We start from the raw sequence: 16,764 nt of genomic DNA on the forward strand, positions 1-16,764 counted from the left end.
CCTTTCCCACGAGGTCTATTCTGTCTCAGTGCCAGCCCAGGGCTCCGCATGGGGCTGGACAGCTCCGGGCCAGCATGACCGGATCTCAGAGGGGCCAGCTGCCCTTTCCGGAGTTGATCCCATTCCTCCCCGAGGACAAGCTTCCCGGGGACCTGCCACCAGCACCCCACCGAGGCCATGACCACGGCCCATGAGAGAGGAGGAGCGAGAAGGCTGCAGGGGCCCTGGGCCCGGCATCAAGGCGTTTTTCCTGTCACTCTAGAACCCCGGAAGGCGGCCGGGCTGCAAACGCTGGGGTCTCCCAGTGGCACCGCTGCCGCCTCGCCGCCCCGGCCCCCGAGCCGCCCGCGCGCAACTCACCTGGGCCGCGGTGCCGGGAGAAGGAGTGGCCGCGCGAGGCGTGGACACGAGGATGCCCATCTCCGCGCGCGCCCCGCGCGCTCTCAAGGCCACAGAGGTCGGCTCAGCTGTGACGCTGGGTCTGGGGGGAGAAGAGGGAAAACCGAGACGCGCGGAGCGGGCACGCGGGGGAGCGCTCTGCGCACGCTGGAGGCGGCGGGCGGGGAGGCGAGGCGGGCGAGGTGAGCAGACGCGCCGGGAACCCGCGCCGCCTCGCGCCCGCAGCCGCCAAGCCCGCAGGAATCCTGGCCCCGCCGGCCGCGGCACTGCGGAAGGAGGAGCGCGGGACTGAGTCGCTTCTCGGAACCCGAGCGCCTCCCGGAGCCCGCGATCCCCGCCGCCGCCTCCGGCCGCCCCGCTGGGACGCGTGCAGGAATTCAGCTCGCGTGGAACGTGGGACCGGCCGGGCCCGGAGTCTCCCGCGCTCGGGGAAAAGCGGGGCCCACGCAGCCAGGGCTAGAGGGGGCGCGGTCCCAGGGCCTCCCCCGCGCCACTCCCCACGTGGCGGCCGCGCCCCCGGGGCGTGGATGTGTACGCGGATGGGAAGGGGGGGGGACCGTGAATGAAGCCTCAACGGCCAATCAACGCTGTCGGCGCGCGGGACCCCGCGAGCGAGGCCCAATGGCGAGCTCTGGGCGGCCCGGTCGGGCGGCGGGCGGGCGCGGGGGGCGGGGGCCGAAGCCGGGGGGCGGGAGGCGGCTCCGCGGGCAGCCAATGGGCGGCGGGCGGGGTGGGGCTCCGGAGCGCCGAGCGGGTCGGGGCTTTAAGCCGGCGGAGCGCGGCGGCGGGGCCCGCAGACGGAGCGGAGCGGCGGCGGCAGCGGCGGCGGCGGCGCGGCGCGGCGCGGCGCAGGGCAGGGCAGGGCGCGGGGCGGCATGGCCACCACCGCGCAGTACCTGCCGCGGGGCCCCGGCGGCGGAGCCGGGGGCACCGGGCCGCTCATGCATCCGGACGCCGCGGCGGCAGCGGCGGCGGCGGCGGCCGCCGAGCGGCTGCACGCGGGGGCCGCGTACCGCGAAGTGCAGAAGCTGATGCACCACGAGTGGCTGGGCGCGGGCGCGGGCCACCCCGTGGGCCTAGCGCACCCCCAGTGGCTGCCCGCGGGAGGAGGCGGCGGCGGCGACTGGGCCGGCGGCCCGCACCTGGAACACGGCAAGGCGGGCGGCGGCGGCACCGGCAGAGCAGACGACGGCGGCGGCAGCGGCGGCGGCGGCGGAGGAGGAGGTTTCCACGCGCGCCTGGTGCACCAGGGGGCGGCCCACGCGGGCGCGGCATGGGCGCAGGGCGGCACGGCGCACCACTTGGGTCCGGCCATGTCGCCTTCGCCCGGGGCCGGCGGGGGCCACCAGCCCCAGCCTCTCGGGCTGTACGCGCAGGCGGCCTACCCAGGGGGCGGCGGCGGCGGCCTGGCCGGGATGCTGGCGGCGGGCGGCGGCGGCGCGGGGCCGGGCCTGCACCACGCGCTGCACGAGGACGGCCACGAGGCGCAGCTGGAGCCGTCGCCGCCGCCGCACCTGGGCGCCCACGGACACGCACACGGACACGCACACGCGGGCAGCCTGCACGCGGCGGCCGCGGCAGCGGCGGCGGCGCACCTGCACCCGGGCGCGGGCGGCGGCGGCTCGTCGGTGGGCGAGCACTCGGACGAGGATGCGCCCAGCTCGGACGACCTGGAGCAGTTCGCCAAGCAGTTCAAGCAGCGGCGCATCAAGCTGGGCTTCACGCAGGCTGACGTGGGGCTGGCGCTGGGTACGCTGTACGGCAACGTGTTCTCGCAGACCACCATCTGCCGCTTCGAGGCCCTGCAGCTGAGCTTCAAGAACATGTGCAAGCTCAAGCCGCTGCTCAACAAGTGGCTGGAGGAGACCGACTCGTCCAGCGGCAGCCCCACCAACCTGGACAAGATCGCGGCGCAGGGCCGCAAGCGCAAGAAGCGCACGTCCATCGAGGTCGGGGTCAAGGGCGCGCTGGAGAGCCACTTCCTCAAGTGCCCCAAGCCCTCGGCGCACGAGATCACGGGCCTGGCCGACAGCCTGCAGTTGGAGAAGGAGGTGGTGCGCGTCTGGTTCTGCAACCGGCGGCAGAAGGAGAAGCGCATGACCCCCGCGGCCGGCGCGGGCCACCCGCCCATGGACGACGTGTACGCGCCTGGCGAGCTGGGGCCGGGTGGGGGCGGCGCGTCGCCGCCCTCCGCGCCCCCGCCGCCCCCGCCGGCCGCGCTGCACCACCACCACCACCACACACTGCCCGGCTCTGTGCAGTGACCCCGCGGGCTGGGCCCCCCGCCGGCGCGCGGCCCGCCCGCGCTGCCTGGACTCTTGGGGTTTTTTTTGTTGTTGTTGTTATTCGGTTGCTTTGGATTTTACAAAAAAGAAAAAAGAAAAAAAAAAAAAAAGCCCAGAAACTTTCGAACAAAACCAAACACCCAGACGACCCTCCCCCGGCGAGCGGCGAAGACGGCCAACGGGTTGCGTCGCCCGAGCCCCGCGAGAGAGGAGCGAAGATGCGGAAAGCGCTCGCGCACCCCGGGCCCCCTGCCCGCCGCCGGCTTCCCGCCCACCCCCGCCCCTGTCCCCTTCGACGACCCCTGCCCCTGCCTCCCCCACCCCCGGGCTGTTCGGGGCCGGATCCCGGCAGCGGCCTCCCCACAGCGACAGGTAACGCGGTGCGGGGCTAGGGGTTCCCCGGGAAAGAGGACGGGGAGAAGGGAGCTCGCACCCCCTCTTCCCGGCGCGACTCCGTAGCCTGCGGGGCGAGGGTGGGGGCCGTCGCTCTCTGCGCCCCTCCGGGATGCGCCCCGCCCCCTCCCTTTCTCCGGGCTTGGGTTCTTCTTCTTCTTTTTTTTTTTTTAATGGTTTTTATTTATTCGTGGAGCTTCTCGGCTCCAGGGGTCCTAACTCTGCCCGCGCCCTTAATTTAAATCGCTGTATACTGTATTTATCGGGGCCCCGGAGGGGAGGCCGCGAGAGCCGCGTCTGTGTATAAAAGCAGGAAATAGCCAAAGCTTTAATCTAGCCTAATTTATTCTACCCCTTGTCTTCCCCTCCTTAAGAGAAAAAAAAAAGAAAGAAAAGAAAAAAAAAAGCAAATCACACACACACACTACAAAAAAAAAAAAAAAACTAACAAAAAAATTCGAGCGTTTGTTTTTCGTTTCGTTGTATCCGAGTCCCGGCTCGGTTCGTGGCCACGCCGGAGGGGTCTGCGCCCCCACGCGCGCCCAAGGCGAAGGGGCTCCTGCCCGGCTCAGCCCGAACGCCGCGTGCCGGGGCCCCTGCTCCCCGCGGGGCCCGGCCCTCCAGGCCGAGACAAACGAAACTTGGAAAAGTTGGAAGTGTTTTTTTAACCAGCTGTAGGAATAAGCCGTTCCCCGAGAACCTTCTGCCTGCCTCCCCGCGGCTTCACCGACCGCCCGGCGCGCGCCGGGGCCGGGGAAACCGGGAGGCAGCCGCGGGGAGAACCGTGTAAATATGTGAGATATGTACACACTGGCGGGGAGAAGAAACATTTTGTGCTTGGCTTTTATTTTTGGTTTTCCGGGTTGCCCTCCGTTCCCGTCCTAAAGGATTTTGTACGCCGACTCATCTGCGAAAGGTATTTTAACCTAAGTTCCGAGTTTCTGACCCATTTCTATTTATTTTCTGGATGTATTTGGAGCTTCCCCCTTCTCCGTTTCTTCTGTTTGTTACAGTTTGAATTTAAATTTTGTTATTTTTTTCTTTCGGAACAATGTTTTGCCGCATCCTCTTTGTATCTTTATTGCAAAAAAAAATAATAATGTAGACTGGGAAGTTCCCTTTATATTTATGTTATAGTAAATATTTTATTACTCACATAAACATGTACCCCAGGGCTGTGTCCTGTCCTCTTTACAGGGCTGGGTGGGCTTGGGGTGAGGGGATGGGGTACCCTGCCTCAGCTCCCCAGAAGTTCCGGCCCCACAAACCTTGGGGGAAGGCGGCCCTGCGGCCCCTCCAGGCCAGCCAGGGTCAGGGCTGGCTGTTCGCTTAGCCGCAGCTGGGCCCCTGCCTCAGGTGGGACCAGCTAGGGAGAATGGAGCTGCTGCTTGTCCCCAGACCATGCCAGGGCCGGGTCACCCCGGAGACCCTGAGTCAGCCATTCCTCAGGCACAACTCCACTGCTCTTCTGGTCCCTGCAAGAAGCAGCCTCATCTTTGGTTTCGCTTTGCACCACTTGTGTTGGGGGCCTTGCCAGCATCATCATTCCAGGTCCCAAAGCAGCTGGGAGTCTGGCCTATCCCAACTCGCTCTCCACCCATTGACCAATGGCCCCCCAAACCACTTGGATCCACCGGGCACTCCCCTAGCAGGAGATCCATGCAGGGGTCGGTGGAAGCCCAGCAGGCCCGGGGCAGGAGGACTGCCTCTTTGCTCCATCTGCCCTAGCTTCTCCTGGGGAAAACGGAGGCGCAAACCCCTGTGCCACCAGAAAAACCTGACACGTCCTCAGCAGCGGTAGGTGCCCAGGAACTTCCCCCTCCGCCGCGGGGAGTGATGGGAGTGCACCGGGCAGGAGGACTCTGCAGCAGTGTGGGTGAGCTGGGGAGGGAGCACACAGGTCGCCGGGTGCCCTCCGAAGCCTTGGGCAGCTGCCTCCCCTCCAAGAGTCAGGACAGCTGGGGACAGGTCCAGAGGTACCTGTGGCCCGGTCAAGATCTGGCTTTCCCTTTTCAAATGCCCCCTTTCAAGGTGCGTGCAATGGGCCGGCGTCGCAGCATAGCGGTTTCAAGTGCTAATCAAACGGCTCCTCCTGTCTCCTCCGCAGATGCGGTTCTTTCCCCTTCTCTGGAGGAAGCACGCAGTTTCTCCTACCTCTCCTGGAGCCTCGGCTCAAAGGGGACAATTGCTTGGCTGGGGGGAAAGCTGGGTCCCCAATAAAGGGGTTGGTGAGGCCCCTCCTGCCCAGTCTGGGCCTGCCCCCCAGCTGATGTGGAGAAAGGTGGTCCCTAGCTGGGCTGGGGGGCTCAGAATAACTGTGGCCTATGAGAGATGCAGGTGACTCTGGGCTGTGGCGCTCCATCCTGGGGAAACCGTCTCTGCAAGAAACAGAGGCTGCCCCGGTCCTCCCAAGCTCAGCCTCTCCTTCCTGGCTCCCAGGAGCAATGACTCTGTAGTTGGTATCCGGGTCCCCTCCGCACTGGCCAGCCTCTGTGCTCTTCCAGAGGAGGCCGGGAACTCCCAGCCTGGCAAGGTGAAGGTACTGCTGGGCGCCTCCTGCAGAGGTAGGAAGCTTCTCTGCCGCCCCACGTTCCTCCCTGCTCCCTCCTTATTTCTCCCTTCCTGGATTTATCCCAGCCTCCAGGCCCTGAAATGGAAGCAATGCAGCTTCAGGCTTCCTGCTGCCTGCACGGCCCAGGGCCTCAGCAGGTTGGGAGGTTGGAAAGGACCAAGGGGAAGACGGGGGCCTTTCACGGGCCTCTGCCAGCAGCTGACACCAATTGATTGATTGATTTCCTAATTGTCTGCTTAATCCTGTATAAGAGGGTGGGTTTATTATTTAAGCAAGTCAACTCAAAAACAGCAAAACAATGTGGGCTCCCAAGAACTAGCAGCAGCTGAGGAACAAAACAAAAAAGGTGAGAAAAAAAAAAGTGGAAACGGGGATAGAAGAAAATTTTTCACTTTGCAAGGATTTTGTTTAATGAGATGCCAGGCTGGGACAGTTATCCGTTGATCGACCTCCTGCTGGCAGAAGCACCCCCCCCCCAGGATTCTTCCCCCAGACTCTAGCCTGGGGCGACCGTAGGACACACTGGACTCAGCACAGTGAACTTTATTAGGAGAAAACTGGTGAAGAAAGGGATTTTTCCCCCTGGAGCCTTTCTCTGGCTAGAAGGGAGTTCAGGGAGGGCAGAGCCCGCTGCCGTGGACTTGACCGTCATCTCTCCATCCCTTGTGCCTGCTCCAGAGTGTCCCACCTCCTTTCGCTCAAGGGAGGCGCCTGTCCCTAGAGTGCACTTTTCAGGAAGTCTAAGCCATCCCTGGTAAAACTGGGAATTTTCTGACCCTCTCCCCCACCCCTCCCCTTTGCACTTGAACAAAATTATTTTCATGTGGCCACAGGTGAATCCCCATAGGCGGGTGTAAGAATGTGTGTGTGCCCCCTGTGCATGCATAGCTGATCCCAAAGGTAGGAGGGGAGAAAGAAAATCCGTGGTACGTGACCGGTGCTTTGAGCTGGAAGAACATTTGCAGGTGAGGATTGGCCAACAACAGAAAGAAGGAAGGTGTGTGTGACGGTCACCTGTGGTCATCAAGGTAAACTCAGAGGGTACCCTGTCCTGAGCCCCAGGGACAGCTGTCTTCTCCCCCACCTCCTGCCCCAGGAAGTTGTACCTGCTTTTATGCTGTATGGTTTATCTCCTACACAATTGTCTCCTGGCCATAGGACTTGAAAGAGTAGCCATAGGACTAGCTGATCCCTAAACACAGCTGCCCACCTAGAGCTGTTTGGAATTCCACCTGCCCTTGGAGAGGCTCTGGGCTTGCCTGTGGGAGAGCCAAGCCCCCAGTGACAGTAGGATGTCCCCTGGCAGGCCTTGATGGTAGAGCCCAACAAGGTTGGGGATCCAGCCCAGCTGCCCCGCTAAGCTTAGCTAAGAAGATCTACATGAGCTGTCAATTTTGTCCCCTTTTGTCACATTAGATGCCCTGGAGTTAGTATTCGACCCAGCCACTCAGAGCTCCTCGTGCTGCCTCTGAGGCCTCTGTGTGGGAGGACTGCCCTCTATTGGCCCCTGAGCCAGGACACCCGGACACAACAGCAGAACCACCTCTACCTTGAACGGACCTCCCAAAAGTCAGCTTCAGGGTGACGACCCGATGAGGGAGTGCCAACTAGAGCAGGGATAACTGTGCAAAGAAAGCACTTGTGCTACACACACACACACACACACACACACACTTCCTGAGAGCCCTCCTCTCCACTGACCACCCTACCCAAACACGCTCAGAAACTCACCACCATATACTACCTCCTCTGTCTCTGTCCCACTCATTCCGACCCGGTTACTCTGCTCAGCCAGTTAAAACTCCAACCCAGGAGCGTGCATTTGGCATGGTGGTTAATATGCCACTTGGGATGCCAGCATCCCCTCTCAGAGTGCCTGGTTTTGGGTCCGAGCTCTGCTCCCAATTCCCAATTCTAGCTTCCTGCTAATGCACCCCTAGGAGGCAGCACACAAGGGACCTGCTTTGAGTGGCATTTGCACAGGGGATCCGGATTGAGTTCTGGGATCCTGGCTTCAGCCTGGACCGCCCCGGCTGTTGTGGACATTTGGGGAGTGAATAAGTGGCTGGGAGCTTGTTCTCTGTCTCCTCTCTCATTCCCTCTGCCTTTCAAATAAGTAATTTTTTAGAAAAATAACCCAGGCTCTCATCAGCTTGTTCACGCACACACATGCTAACACACCCATGGCCACACCCACACCACTGTCTCAGCTATCCAAGAATAGCTTTGGGTCTTTGGCACTGTGCTCCTGGGAGCTGCCGGCACCTGACATGTAACATCTGATTGAGTGCCCCCAACCCTCCACTGTGGCATTTGACGGGGTCTCCATTTTAGGATTTGCAAGCACCTGCCCCTCAGCCGCTTTCCTGACACGTGCCTGCCTCTCGTTGTCCCAGCTCCTCCCAGATCTCTCCCTGCTCCTCTCAGATAATTACAGTGAAGCTGTGTGTTTGTATGTATGTGTGCTCTTATTTTTTAAACACACACCCCCACACGTACATATGCGTGTGTATATACAAACACACACAGCAATTAGATCTATCTGTGCCTGCCATCGTCCTCGTATGCTAAAACCTCAGCCATGGCCATGCCCCCACGTTGCCATACTATGAAGCTGGGGTCACCTGCTCATGGGCTCCTGATGTCACACACGTGTGTGTGTGTGTGTGTGTGCCTGTACACTCTCACCGCTTACACCCAAGCTAGCTCCCTGGTATTTCTTCAAGGGCATGACCTCTCACCCCACCTTCTGCCCCCTCCAGGGCATCAGGCTCTTCTCCCAATGACCTAAGTACCAGGAAGGTTTTGCTCCACCCCCTGCACTACCACCCCCATGGGGACACACACCAGTGGCCATGTCTCCCCCCAAGCCTGGCCAGGGTGGCCTGGGTATTATTAGGCTGCAGAGACAGCACGGAGGCATATGGTCTCGTACACAAGAAATAATGTTCATGTTAAATCAGACCTCATGCATAATGCATGGTGCCTGATCTCACATTATTTTGGGTGTTCGTCAAAATCAGTGTTCTTTCTTGTGAGGGCTCCTGAAAAGAAGGGAAAAAGGCATTCGCTGACTGCACCCCCAGCCTGGACCTGGGGAGCCCAGAATGGCCCAGGGGCATCCCTTGGCCTCACCTCGCCCACCCGTGGGTCCTGTCCTCTGTCTCACTCTGTCTTGCCACACGGAAGGAGGGGTTGCCTCGGGTTTGTAGCAGGCGTAAGGGCCCGTGTTATTTTTATTTCTTTTCTCTCGCCTCCCTGTCCCCGGAGGGTTCCGGGGAATAGCAGTGGCTCCGTCGCTCTCACACCCGATTCATTTGCCGTTTTATGAACTCCCCGTTGATTCATCGCCTCCCTAAGTCAATGATTCACTCCTGATGGCTTTTCAGAAATCCTTCTTCAAAGGCTCCAGATTATTCAGCTCTGAACAAGAGCAAGAGCCAGAGCCGACCTGGACCCTGCGCTGCGGCTGCTCCCGAGGCCCGGCCACCCGTGTTCTCAACTATCCGTGGGCTTTTCCCCAAGACGGGGCCAGCCTGGGGATGAGAGTGCGCTCCCTCCACACAGCAGCTGGTGGAGCTGACCCCAGCAGCCCATGGAGACACCTAGCCTGTGGCCACGCCTCTGCCACTTCTGTGGATCACCTACCTTCTCCAGTTGTCACCAAAGTCCCTGGAGAAGCTCTCCAGGCCTCAGGAGAAGCAGAGGGCAGAATGACAGTGCAGCGGGGCTTGGGACCAGACAGACCAGGGCACGGATCCTGGCTCTGCCTCTTCTCACTTGTCTGACTTTGGGCCAGCCGCTGACATGTGTGTGCCTCAGTTTCCAGGTATGGTGACAGTAGCAGTGTAGCGGAAGGAATGAATGAATGACAGCTGTTTGATGGTGAAGACTGGGCAGGGCATTATTAACAGGGAAGAAAACCAAAATCAGGTGAGTTTTTACCATGGACCCCACTCGGTCCAAAGCATTCTGACACAGTTCTTCCTTGTTACTTACTTTGTGCTTTCTTTTCAATATTTATTTATTTATTTATTTATTTGAAAGGCAGAGTTACAGAGAGAGAGAGAGAGAGAGAGAGAGAGAGAGAGACAAACTCTTCCATCCACTGGTTAATTCTCCAAATGGCTACAATAGGCAGATCTGGGCGAGGCTAAAGTCAGGAGCCAGGAACTCTATCCTGGTCTCCCACATGTATGGCAGGGACCCAAGGACTTGGGCCATCTCCTGCTTTTTTCCCGAGTGCATTAGCAGGGAGCTGGCTCGGAAGTGGAGCAACAAGACACTCTTACATGGGATGTGGGTGTTGCAAGTGGCCACTTAACCTGCTGCACCACAATGCCCACCCCTGTGCTTTGTTTTCACAATTTCCCATGAACTATTCCTATTTTACAGATGAGAAAACTGGTACCCAGAGAGTTTTAGTGACCTAAGATAGCCAGACAAGTTAACGACAGAACTGGGATAAAACCCACTTTATCTGACTCTTCGGTCCCTGTCCTTTTTACACCCTGTGCTGGGGCAAACCATGGTGCTTCGTATTTGAGTATTTGTCCTAAGCAGAGGAGATTCCAGAATTCAGAACCAGAACAGACAGGGAGAAGCTCAAGACCAAGGGCATTGGCACTAGTTGGCTAGGAGCTGCCCCCTCTCCACCATTTCACAATCAGGTAAATGGGGGCCGGGGGGACACAAGGAAGTTGAGTAACTTGTGTAGGATCAACAGGATCATCAGGAACCCCTCCTGACCGGCCCACTGTGAGCCACAGGTACTGAGCAACCACACGCAGTGGCTGGGAGCATGGGCCCAGGCATCCTCCACCCCAGGTGTTCATTTCAGCTGCACCACCTCCTGCCCGTGGGACTTTCGGCTACCTGAGCTCACCATACCTCAGTCTCCTCATCTGTAAATGGAGATGATAGTGCTTGCCTCGTAGGACTGCTGTGAGGAGATGAGAGTGCATATACATAGATACAGTTATACATCCATCATCTTAGGAGAGAGCCTGACACATTGTAAGTACATAGTAAATGCTGGCTATAAAAATAAGTTTATGTGTATAATATATATGATTATGTTATTGCTGAGCTGGAGTAGTGCAGAAAAGTACTGCCTAGTGCTCCCTCACCCCCGCCCCCGCAGTTATTCCCTTCATTCTCAAAACCACTCTGCGAAGAAAATTTCAAGATCTCCATCCTCAGTCTACAGATGGGGCAGCTGAGGTCCTTGAAGGCCTTGCCCAAGATCACCCAGAAAGCTGCCGGCAAGCACAGACTCTCTCTGGACTCCGGCCTTCCCAACAGTGTGCACGGAGTCCATTCCAAGTACTGAGGCTCCATGGGGGGACCTGGGGGAACAGCACCCATAGGGTCCACGGAGCCTCACAGAGGGTGGGGGCACTAATCTGGATCATGAAGAATGAATGAGCAGGGGATCACCTGGCCCCTGCAACCATCCATTCATCAACCCAACAAAGCAAGGTCACTCAACTCCAGGGCCCTTGGACTCCACTCAGCCTGCCTTCCTGAACCTGCATGCCTCTTCCTGCCCTGCCCAGGACCCTCCTACCATTGGCCCTATGCCCCTTCCTTTAATCTCAAGAAAATATTAAACTCAAGGTCCAGATCTCTAAACTCTTTTGTGGCCACCTTCCATGAGACTAAGAATGCTTAAGTTCCCAACTCCTGGCTCTACTACAACCCAGCCCACAGTACGACCATCAAATCATGCCACAGGGCAACTCAAAGATGGGGCCTAGGAACTTGGGGTTTAGGCTTCTCTCCACTGCTCATCCTAAATGAGGTCATTTGTCATCCCTGGACCTCAATCTATGAAATGAACATTTCTTCATTCATCCATCCATCCTACCTCCCCCATTCTTCAACCCACCCATCCATCCATGCAACCATTCATTCATCCAACTACCCACCCATCTACTCATCCATTCATCCATCCACCCTTCATCCACCTATTCAACCACCCACCCATCCATCTGCCATCCACTCATCCAGTTTTACAACCAGGCCCTATGTTGAGCACAGAGATGGATGATAAAAACCAGTTTTTCATCCTCAAAACACCTCAGTCACGTAGGGTAGATACATGAGCGCCCGTGTGAGAAAATTGTTTGGGAGGAAATAATGAAATCTTGTTCAATGGATGAGTCTCTTGTGCCAGAGTGCTGGGAAACTCCATGTCCCATTCATTTTTTAAAGGGATTGTTTTTTACTTATTTGAAAGGCAGAGTTACAGAGGCAGAGAGAGAGAGAGAGAGAATCTTCCAAACCACTGGTTCACTCTGCAAATGGCTGCAATGGTCGGAGCTGCACAGATCTGAAGCCAAGGAACCTGGAGCTTCTTCCAGGTCTCCCACGTGGGCCACCTCACACTGCTTTCTCAGGCCATAGCAGAGAGCTGGATCAGCAGCGGAGAGCGGGCACTCGAACCAGTGCCCATATGGGATGCCGGCGCTGCAGGTGGCGACGGCGGCTTTACCCACCACGCCATGGCACTGGCCCCCCCACCCTCCCACTCCACTTGTTTTCTTCAGGGCCCCACAGAAAGATACGGCCCACACAGCCCCTTCATAGACCTTCATAGATAAGATTCTCCTTATCTCTAATTTCTTATTCCAGGGATGCCATGTGCTGACCTAGACTAGAGGAACTGCAAAGGAAATTGGGGAAAGGAAGAAGCTTGTGAACACAACTCCTGCCAATAGCGAGTATCACCTCTGGGACTCAGTCTTCTATCAGAAACCCAGGAGCATCTCTGTAGCAGGGAGGTACGGGGAAGCGCCCCGGTCCCAGGCGTGTCACCATCTCGCTGTGAGACTTTGAGCAGGTCCATGCCACTCTCTGGACTCCAACTTCCCCAACAGTGCAGCGAGGGGGTCGGTCTATGGGTCTCCCCAGTTTTGAGGCTCTCACTTGCCTTCTAGCCTGGGTGGGCCTGCTCTTCTGACAATGGGGCCTCTCTGACCAGCCCACACATGAGCAGGGAGAGATGACGTGGTTAGTGTCCAAGGCCCTGAGTCCTCTGGCTATTCAACCCCCTCTCCCCTGACACAAATGGCCCTCAGTCGCCTCCCCCTCCCAGCCCCCAGAATCTGGGCACAGCTGGAGTCAGCCATGCTCTGGCTACCCCATGAATCACCCCTCTATGGTCCCCGGGGGAGTGGTCCAGGGAGCATCCTACGCCCCACGCAGAATGAGGGCCAGAATCGCGGCCCTCAAACAGGCAGTGTCCCCACGAACAATGGGGGCCTGTGGCTAACAGCCGGAATGTAGCCATTGTCCTGCCCTGGCCCCCAACCCCAAGGCCTCAGGTCCCCAGGCCAGGCAGGCTGGCAGGGGTCAGTGCGTCAGGCGCTCATGTGCCAGGACCAAAGATGCAGGGCCCACTGCTTGCCCTCCCTGGGAAGGGACATAGGTAGGCTGATGGGCCACATCTCGTGTCCACACCCAGCCTCACAAAGAATGCCATGCACAGGGCGAGGAGAAGCAAGACGGGACCCACAGCAGCTAAGCTGGCCTCCAACACACCCATCCCTCGGGGACTTGGAGCAGACTCTCAGAGAAGGGGCCTAGCAGCTCTGAGACCCAAGCTATACATCACAGTGGGGAGGGGGACCACATTAGAATAATGCAGGATTAGAGTGGGGTTGCTATAGCGACGTATTAGGGCAATACATCTAGGGAGCCCCGGCCCCTTGGTGATGTATGACTCTGCTCAGCTGTGGGGAGCAGGGGGAGGGGACCTGTCCCGCCCCTCCAAGGGGAAAGCAGACACCAAACATTCTCTTCGTGGGGAAGAATATGTGCCTTGGGCTCCAAAGACAGGCATCACAGACTCCTGTCAAGACTGAGGGATGCCTGCCAAGCCCACCTCCAGCATCCCACTTCTGTCCGTGGTCAGCTCAGCCTCGGCTACACATCCCAGCTCTCACCTCAGCCTCAGTCCCTGCCCCAGCCCCCACTCAGCCTGCATCCCAGCTCCTCCAAGCCCTGACCTTTCTGCTCCCTTGCTGGGAACCAGTCCCATATTGTCTCCCTGGGTATCCAGCAGGATTCACAGGACGCACTGTGCTGGGGGGTCAGAGAAGGGAACCCCAGGGCAGGGGGTAGCACTGTCCAGAAACACTGCTCAGGGCTGTTCATTTGAGAGCCGCTCTAAGGGTAAGGACGAGGGCACTTGGGCTGCACTCTGCTCGTCCAGGGGCCTCCCCATGCCAGTGCTTGGGCACCCCGCCCCACCACACCCCCACCTAATCCCAGGTCTGGGAATTTAGCCTCTCTCCACTGCTCTCAGGGCCACCAAAAGGCTGTACAGGTGGACTTGCCTGAGTGAGAAAACTCGGGTGGGCCCTCAGCAGAGGAGGACTCATCAAAAAACTTTCACATGCTACTTGCAATGGTCTGTGACAAAGTCACATCACGAACTTCCTTTCAAACTACTGAATTGAGTCATTTGCCCCGGCTTGCCCCATCTCCAAAGCCCTGGACCTCAACCTCCTGGGGACCTCAGGGGAAGATTCTCTTAAGATAATACCCTTTTCTACAGCCACCTTAGCATCTTGGTGAGGGATGAGGAAGAAGGACGAGTGAACTCAGAGAACCACGGGTGTGCCTAGCAGTCTAGCCCTGTCTCTCTGGCTTGCCTTTCCCTCGCTGTAACTCGCAGTGTTTGGGTGTTTGTGAGCAGGCATGCTTTGCTTCCTCACTGAATGGCAATTTTTAGTTAATTCAATTGATTGCAATAATTACACAACATCCCCCCCCCAAAAAAAAAAAAAAAAAGCTTGCTTTTTCATTTTGAAAGTGACACATCTGCTCTGGCACTTTGAAAGTCACAGCTCTGGCTCCAGAAGCCATGACCACAGCAGTCACGTCCTCCAAGCAGAGGAGGACATAGGTCAAGGGGCACTGCCCTGAACAGGAGCACACACGTGCACGCACACATACTCCTGCCCCCACCAACGAAGACACCAGGTCTTTAGCCATGATTGGAAGGAACCCACAGAAGGGGTTCCTCCTCTCCCTGTCTTTCATCCTCTGTGGGTCTCACAGTCACACACGCTCACATTCAAACACAGTGCACACACATGGTCCACTTGCTCTCACATGTGCGGAGCCAAGAGAATGGAGGAGAAGGTAGGTGGAGGACAGAGTGCGTACCCCAAGGGCAGTTTCTGGGGCGGGGGGCAGAGTGCCCAGGGCACTGAGTGGGCAGCAGTTCTCATGGCTTCCTCTCTTCCCTCGCCAGCGACCAAAGGTCAGCCCAGGCGGCTCAGCCACGTGCACTCCACCCACAGCCCTGGTCAGGTCACGTGAGACCAGGACCAAAGCCTCATCAACACTCCATTGTCTTCCAGAGCCCAGCCTCATGCTGAACCCAAGGAGCCTTCTGCCCAGGGCTGGTCAGTGATCCTCCGGAATCTTCAGGGACCCATGGGGTCCCTCTGTCCTTACCTACCTTCTCCTCCAGCCACAGAAGACAAACTGGGTGGTGTCCAGTGGGATCACATCCCTTCCTGGAGCTTTAGATCCCTGTCTGAGCGATGGGAGGAGCAGGCCTTCCGTTGCATTGAGAATGCATGGGGTGGGGAACAGGGAGAAGGTGAGGAAGGGCCCTCTCCCTCAGACTCCCTCTGGGGAGCACACACACCATCCCTGCCACCCTCCCTGCCCATTCCCCAGATGCTCTGGGGGAAAGAGTGTAGCGGAGAAGGCCAGAGCACTACCCTGAAGGTCATCTTGCACGTCAGCACTGGGAAGGGCCCCAGAGCCCCTTGCGCCCTGGCTCCCAGCCTGGACCACAACACAGGCTTCATTGAGTCCTGTACACTCTCTCTCCCAGGATGCACACAGAGCTGTGGGCTTGCGGCTCCTGCCCACGGGGCCCCTAAGCCCCACAAGACCCACCCAGGGAAGGAGGCCAGAGCTAGCTGACTGGACACAGCTCCCGAGGGGCTTCGGGAGGAATGGGCACTGTGCCTGTGCTGGAATCTCCCTGATCATAGGGCCAACTTCCAAGTCCTACTCTACCTAGCCTGGAATGGATCAAAGGTCTTGGGGACCCGGCTAGGACAGTTTCTACCAGTGCCACCTATGCATCCCCTACCAGCCCCCTGTTAACCCTATTTGCACCGTGCTGAGACAAGGACACTCCCTAGCCCCTGCCACTGGGAGGAGACCTCAGGCAAAGCCATCCCAGTGCACCCTCTGTCTCCTTTAAGGAAATTAGATGGGGAGAGATGGCTCCGCGTTGGGGAGGGAGGGTTGTAGGGAAGCTGGGCTGAGACGCTCCAGCCCCTCTGGGGGCTCCAGGAAGGGGAGGGCTGCCCCAGCAGGATGACAGAGAGATGATTAAACCCACAGAGAAGATTGATAAGGGAGCTAAACAGCTGCAACTCTGCAAGGTGGGCTGGGGACAGATCTCATCTTGTCCTGGCGGCGCTCAGAGCCATGGGGGCTGGGCCAGCCTTACTGAGCTCACGACCTACACACTCTAGAGCGGCAATGGGGTGGTGGGTGGAGGGCCGCCACCCCCCCACCCCAGGCTTCCCACCCAAGACTGCTGATGATGGCTCCAAAGCCCAGCCCCACTCCTCCCCACCCCCTCAGAATTCCTTCCTTGCCTGACACCCTTGGGCACCTGGGCAGCGTGCCCCTTCTCACCGGAGCCCCATTCACTCACTGCACCTCTGCCTCAGCCCTCACTCTCGTTATTATTAGATGTGATTTACAGCGGAAATGCTGAGTCAGACAAGCCAACACTCCCCAGACGGAGGCAGTGGGGCAGGAGAGTCCAGGGGAGCCAGCCCTCTGTGGGCAGGGGCCTCAGATGGGACCTGGGACCTGGGGATGTGGCACCCAGCCCCAGACGAGTGGGCAGTTGGTCTCTGCTGTTTCTCCTGTTGCTCCAGGCCCAGGGTCCTCACCTGGAACTCTTGGACATTTGAATCCCTTTTCTGATGTGCACCTGGCCTCCCAGCCCGTCCTGGTGACCCGAGTTTTCCTTAGCAGCTTTGAGAGGGCAGCCCAGGGATCCTGAAGCCTGGAGAGGAGGCGGCTCAGTGGGGCCCGTTTCCGCCCAGCAGGAAGGCTTGTAGC

At 58.6% G+C, this 16,764-nt stretch overlaps 1 protein-coding gene and 1 long non-coding RNA gene across 2 annotated transcripts; both read left to right on the forward strand.

Annotated features, from left to right (window-relative positions):
• Positions 1-1,215: 1,215 nt before the first annotated feature.
• On the forward strand, positions 1,216-3,515 carry POU3F1 (POU class 3 homeobox 1). Its single transcript, XM_002720642.5, has one exon. The coding sequence runs from the start codon at positions 1,275-1,277 to the stop codon at positions 2,661-2,663; it is 1,389 nt and encodes a 462-aa protein (XP_002720688.3). The 5' UTR covers positions 1,216-1,274; the 3' UTR covers positions 2,664-3,515.
• Positions 3,516-12,295: 8,780 nt separating this feature from the next.
• Positions 12,296-15,109, forward strand: LOC138850676 (uncharacterized). Its single transcript, XR_011390770.1, has 2 exons — positions 12,296-12,434; positions 14,915-15,109. It is a non-coding gene; the product is annotated as an uncharacterized lncRNA (long non-coding RNA).
• Positions 15,110-16,764: the final 1,655 nt, after the last annotated feature.

This window comes from Oryctolagus cuniculus, chromosome 7 (assembly GCF_964237555.1).
Source record: "Oryctolagus cuniculus chromosome 7, mOryCun1.1, whole genome shotgun sequence".
In the NCBI taxonomy this organism is placed as follows: Eukaryota; Metazoa; Chordata; class Mammalia; order Lagomorpha; family Leporidae; genus Oryctolagus; species Oryctolagus cuniculus.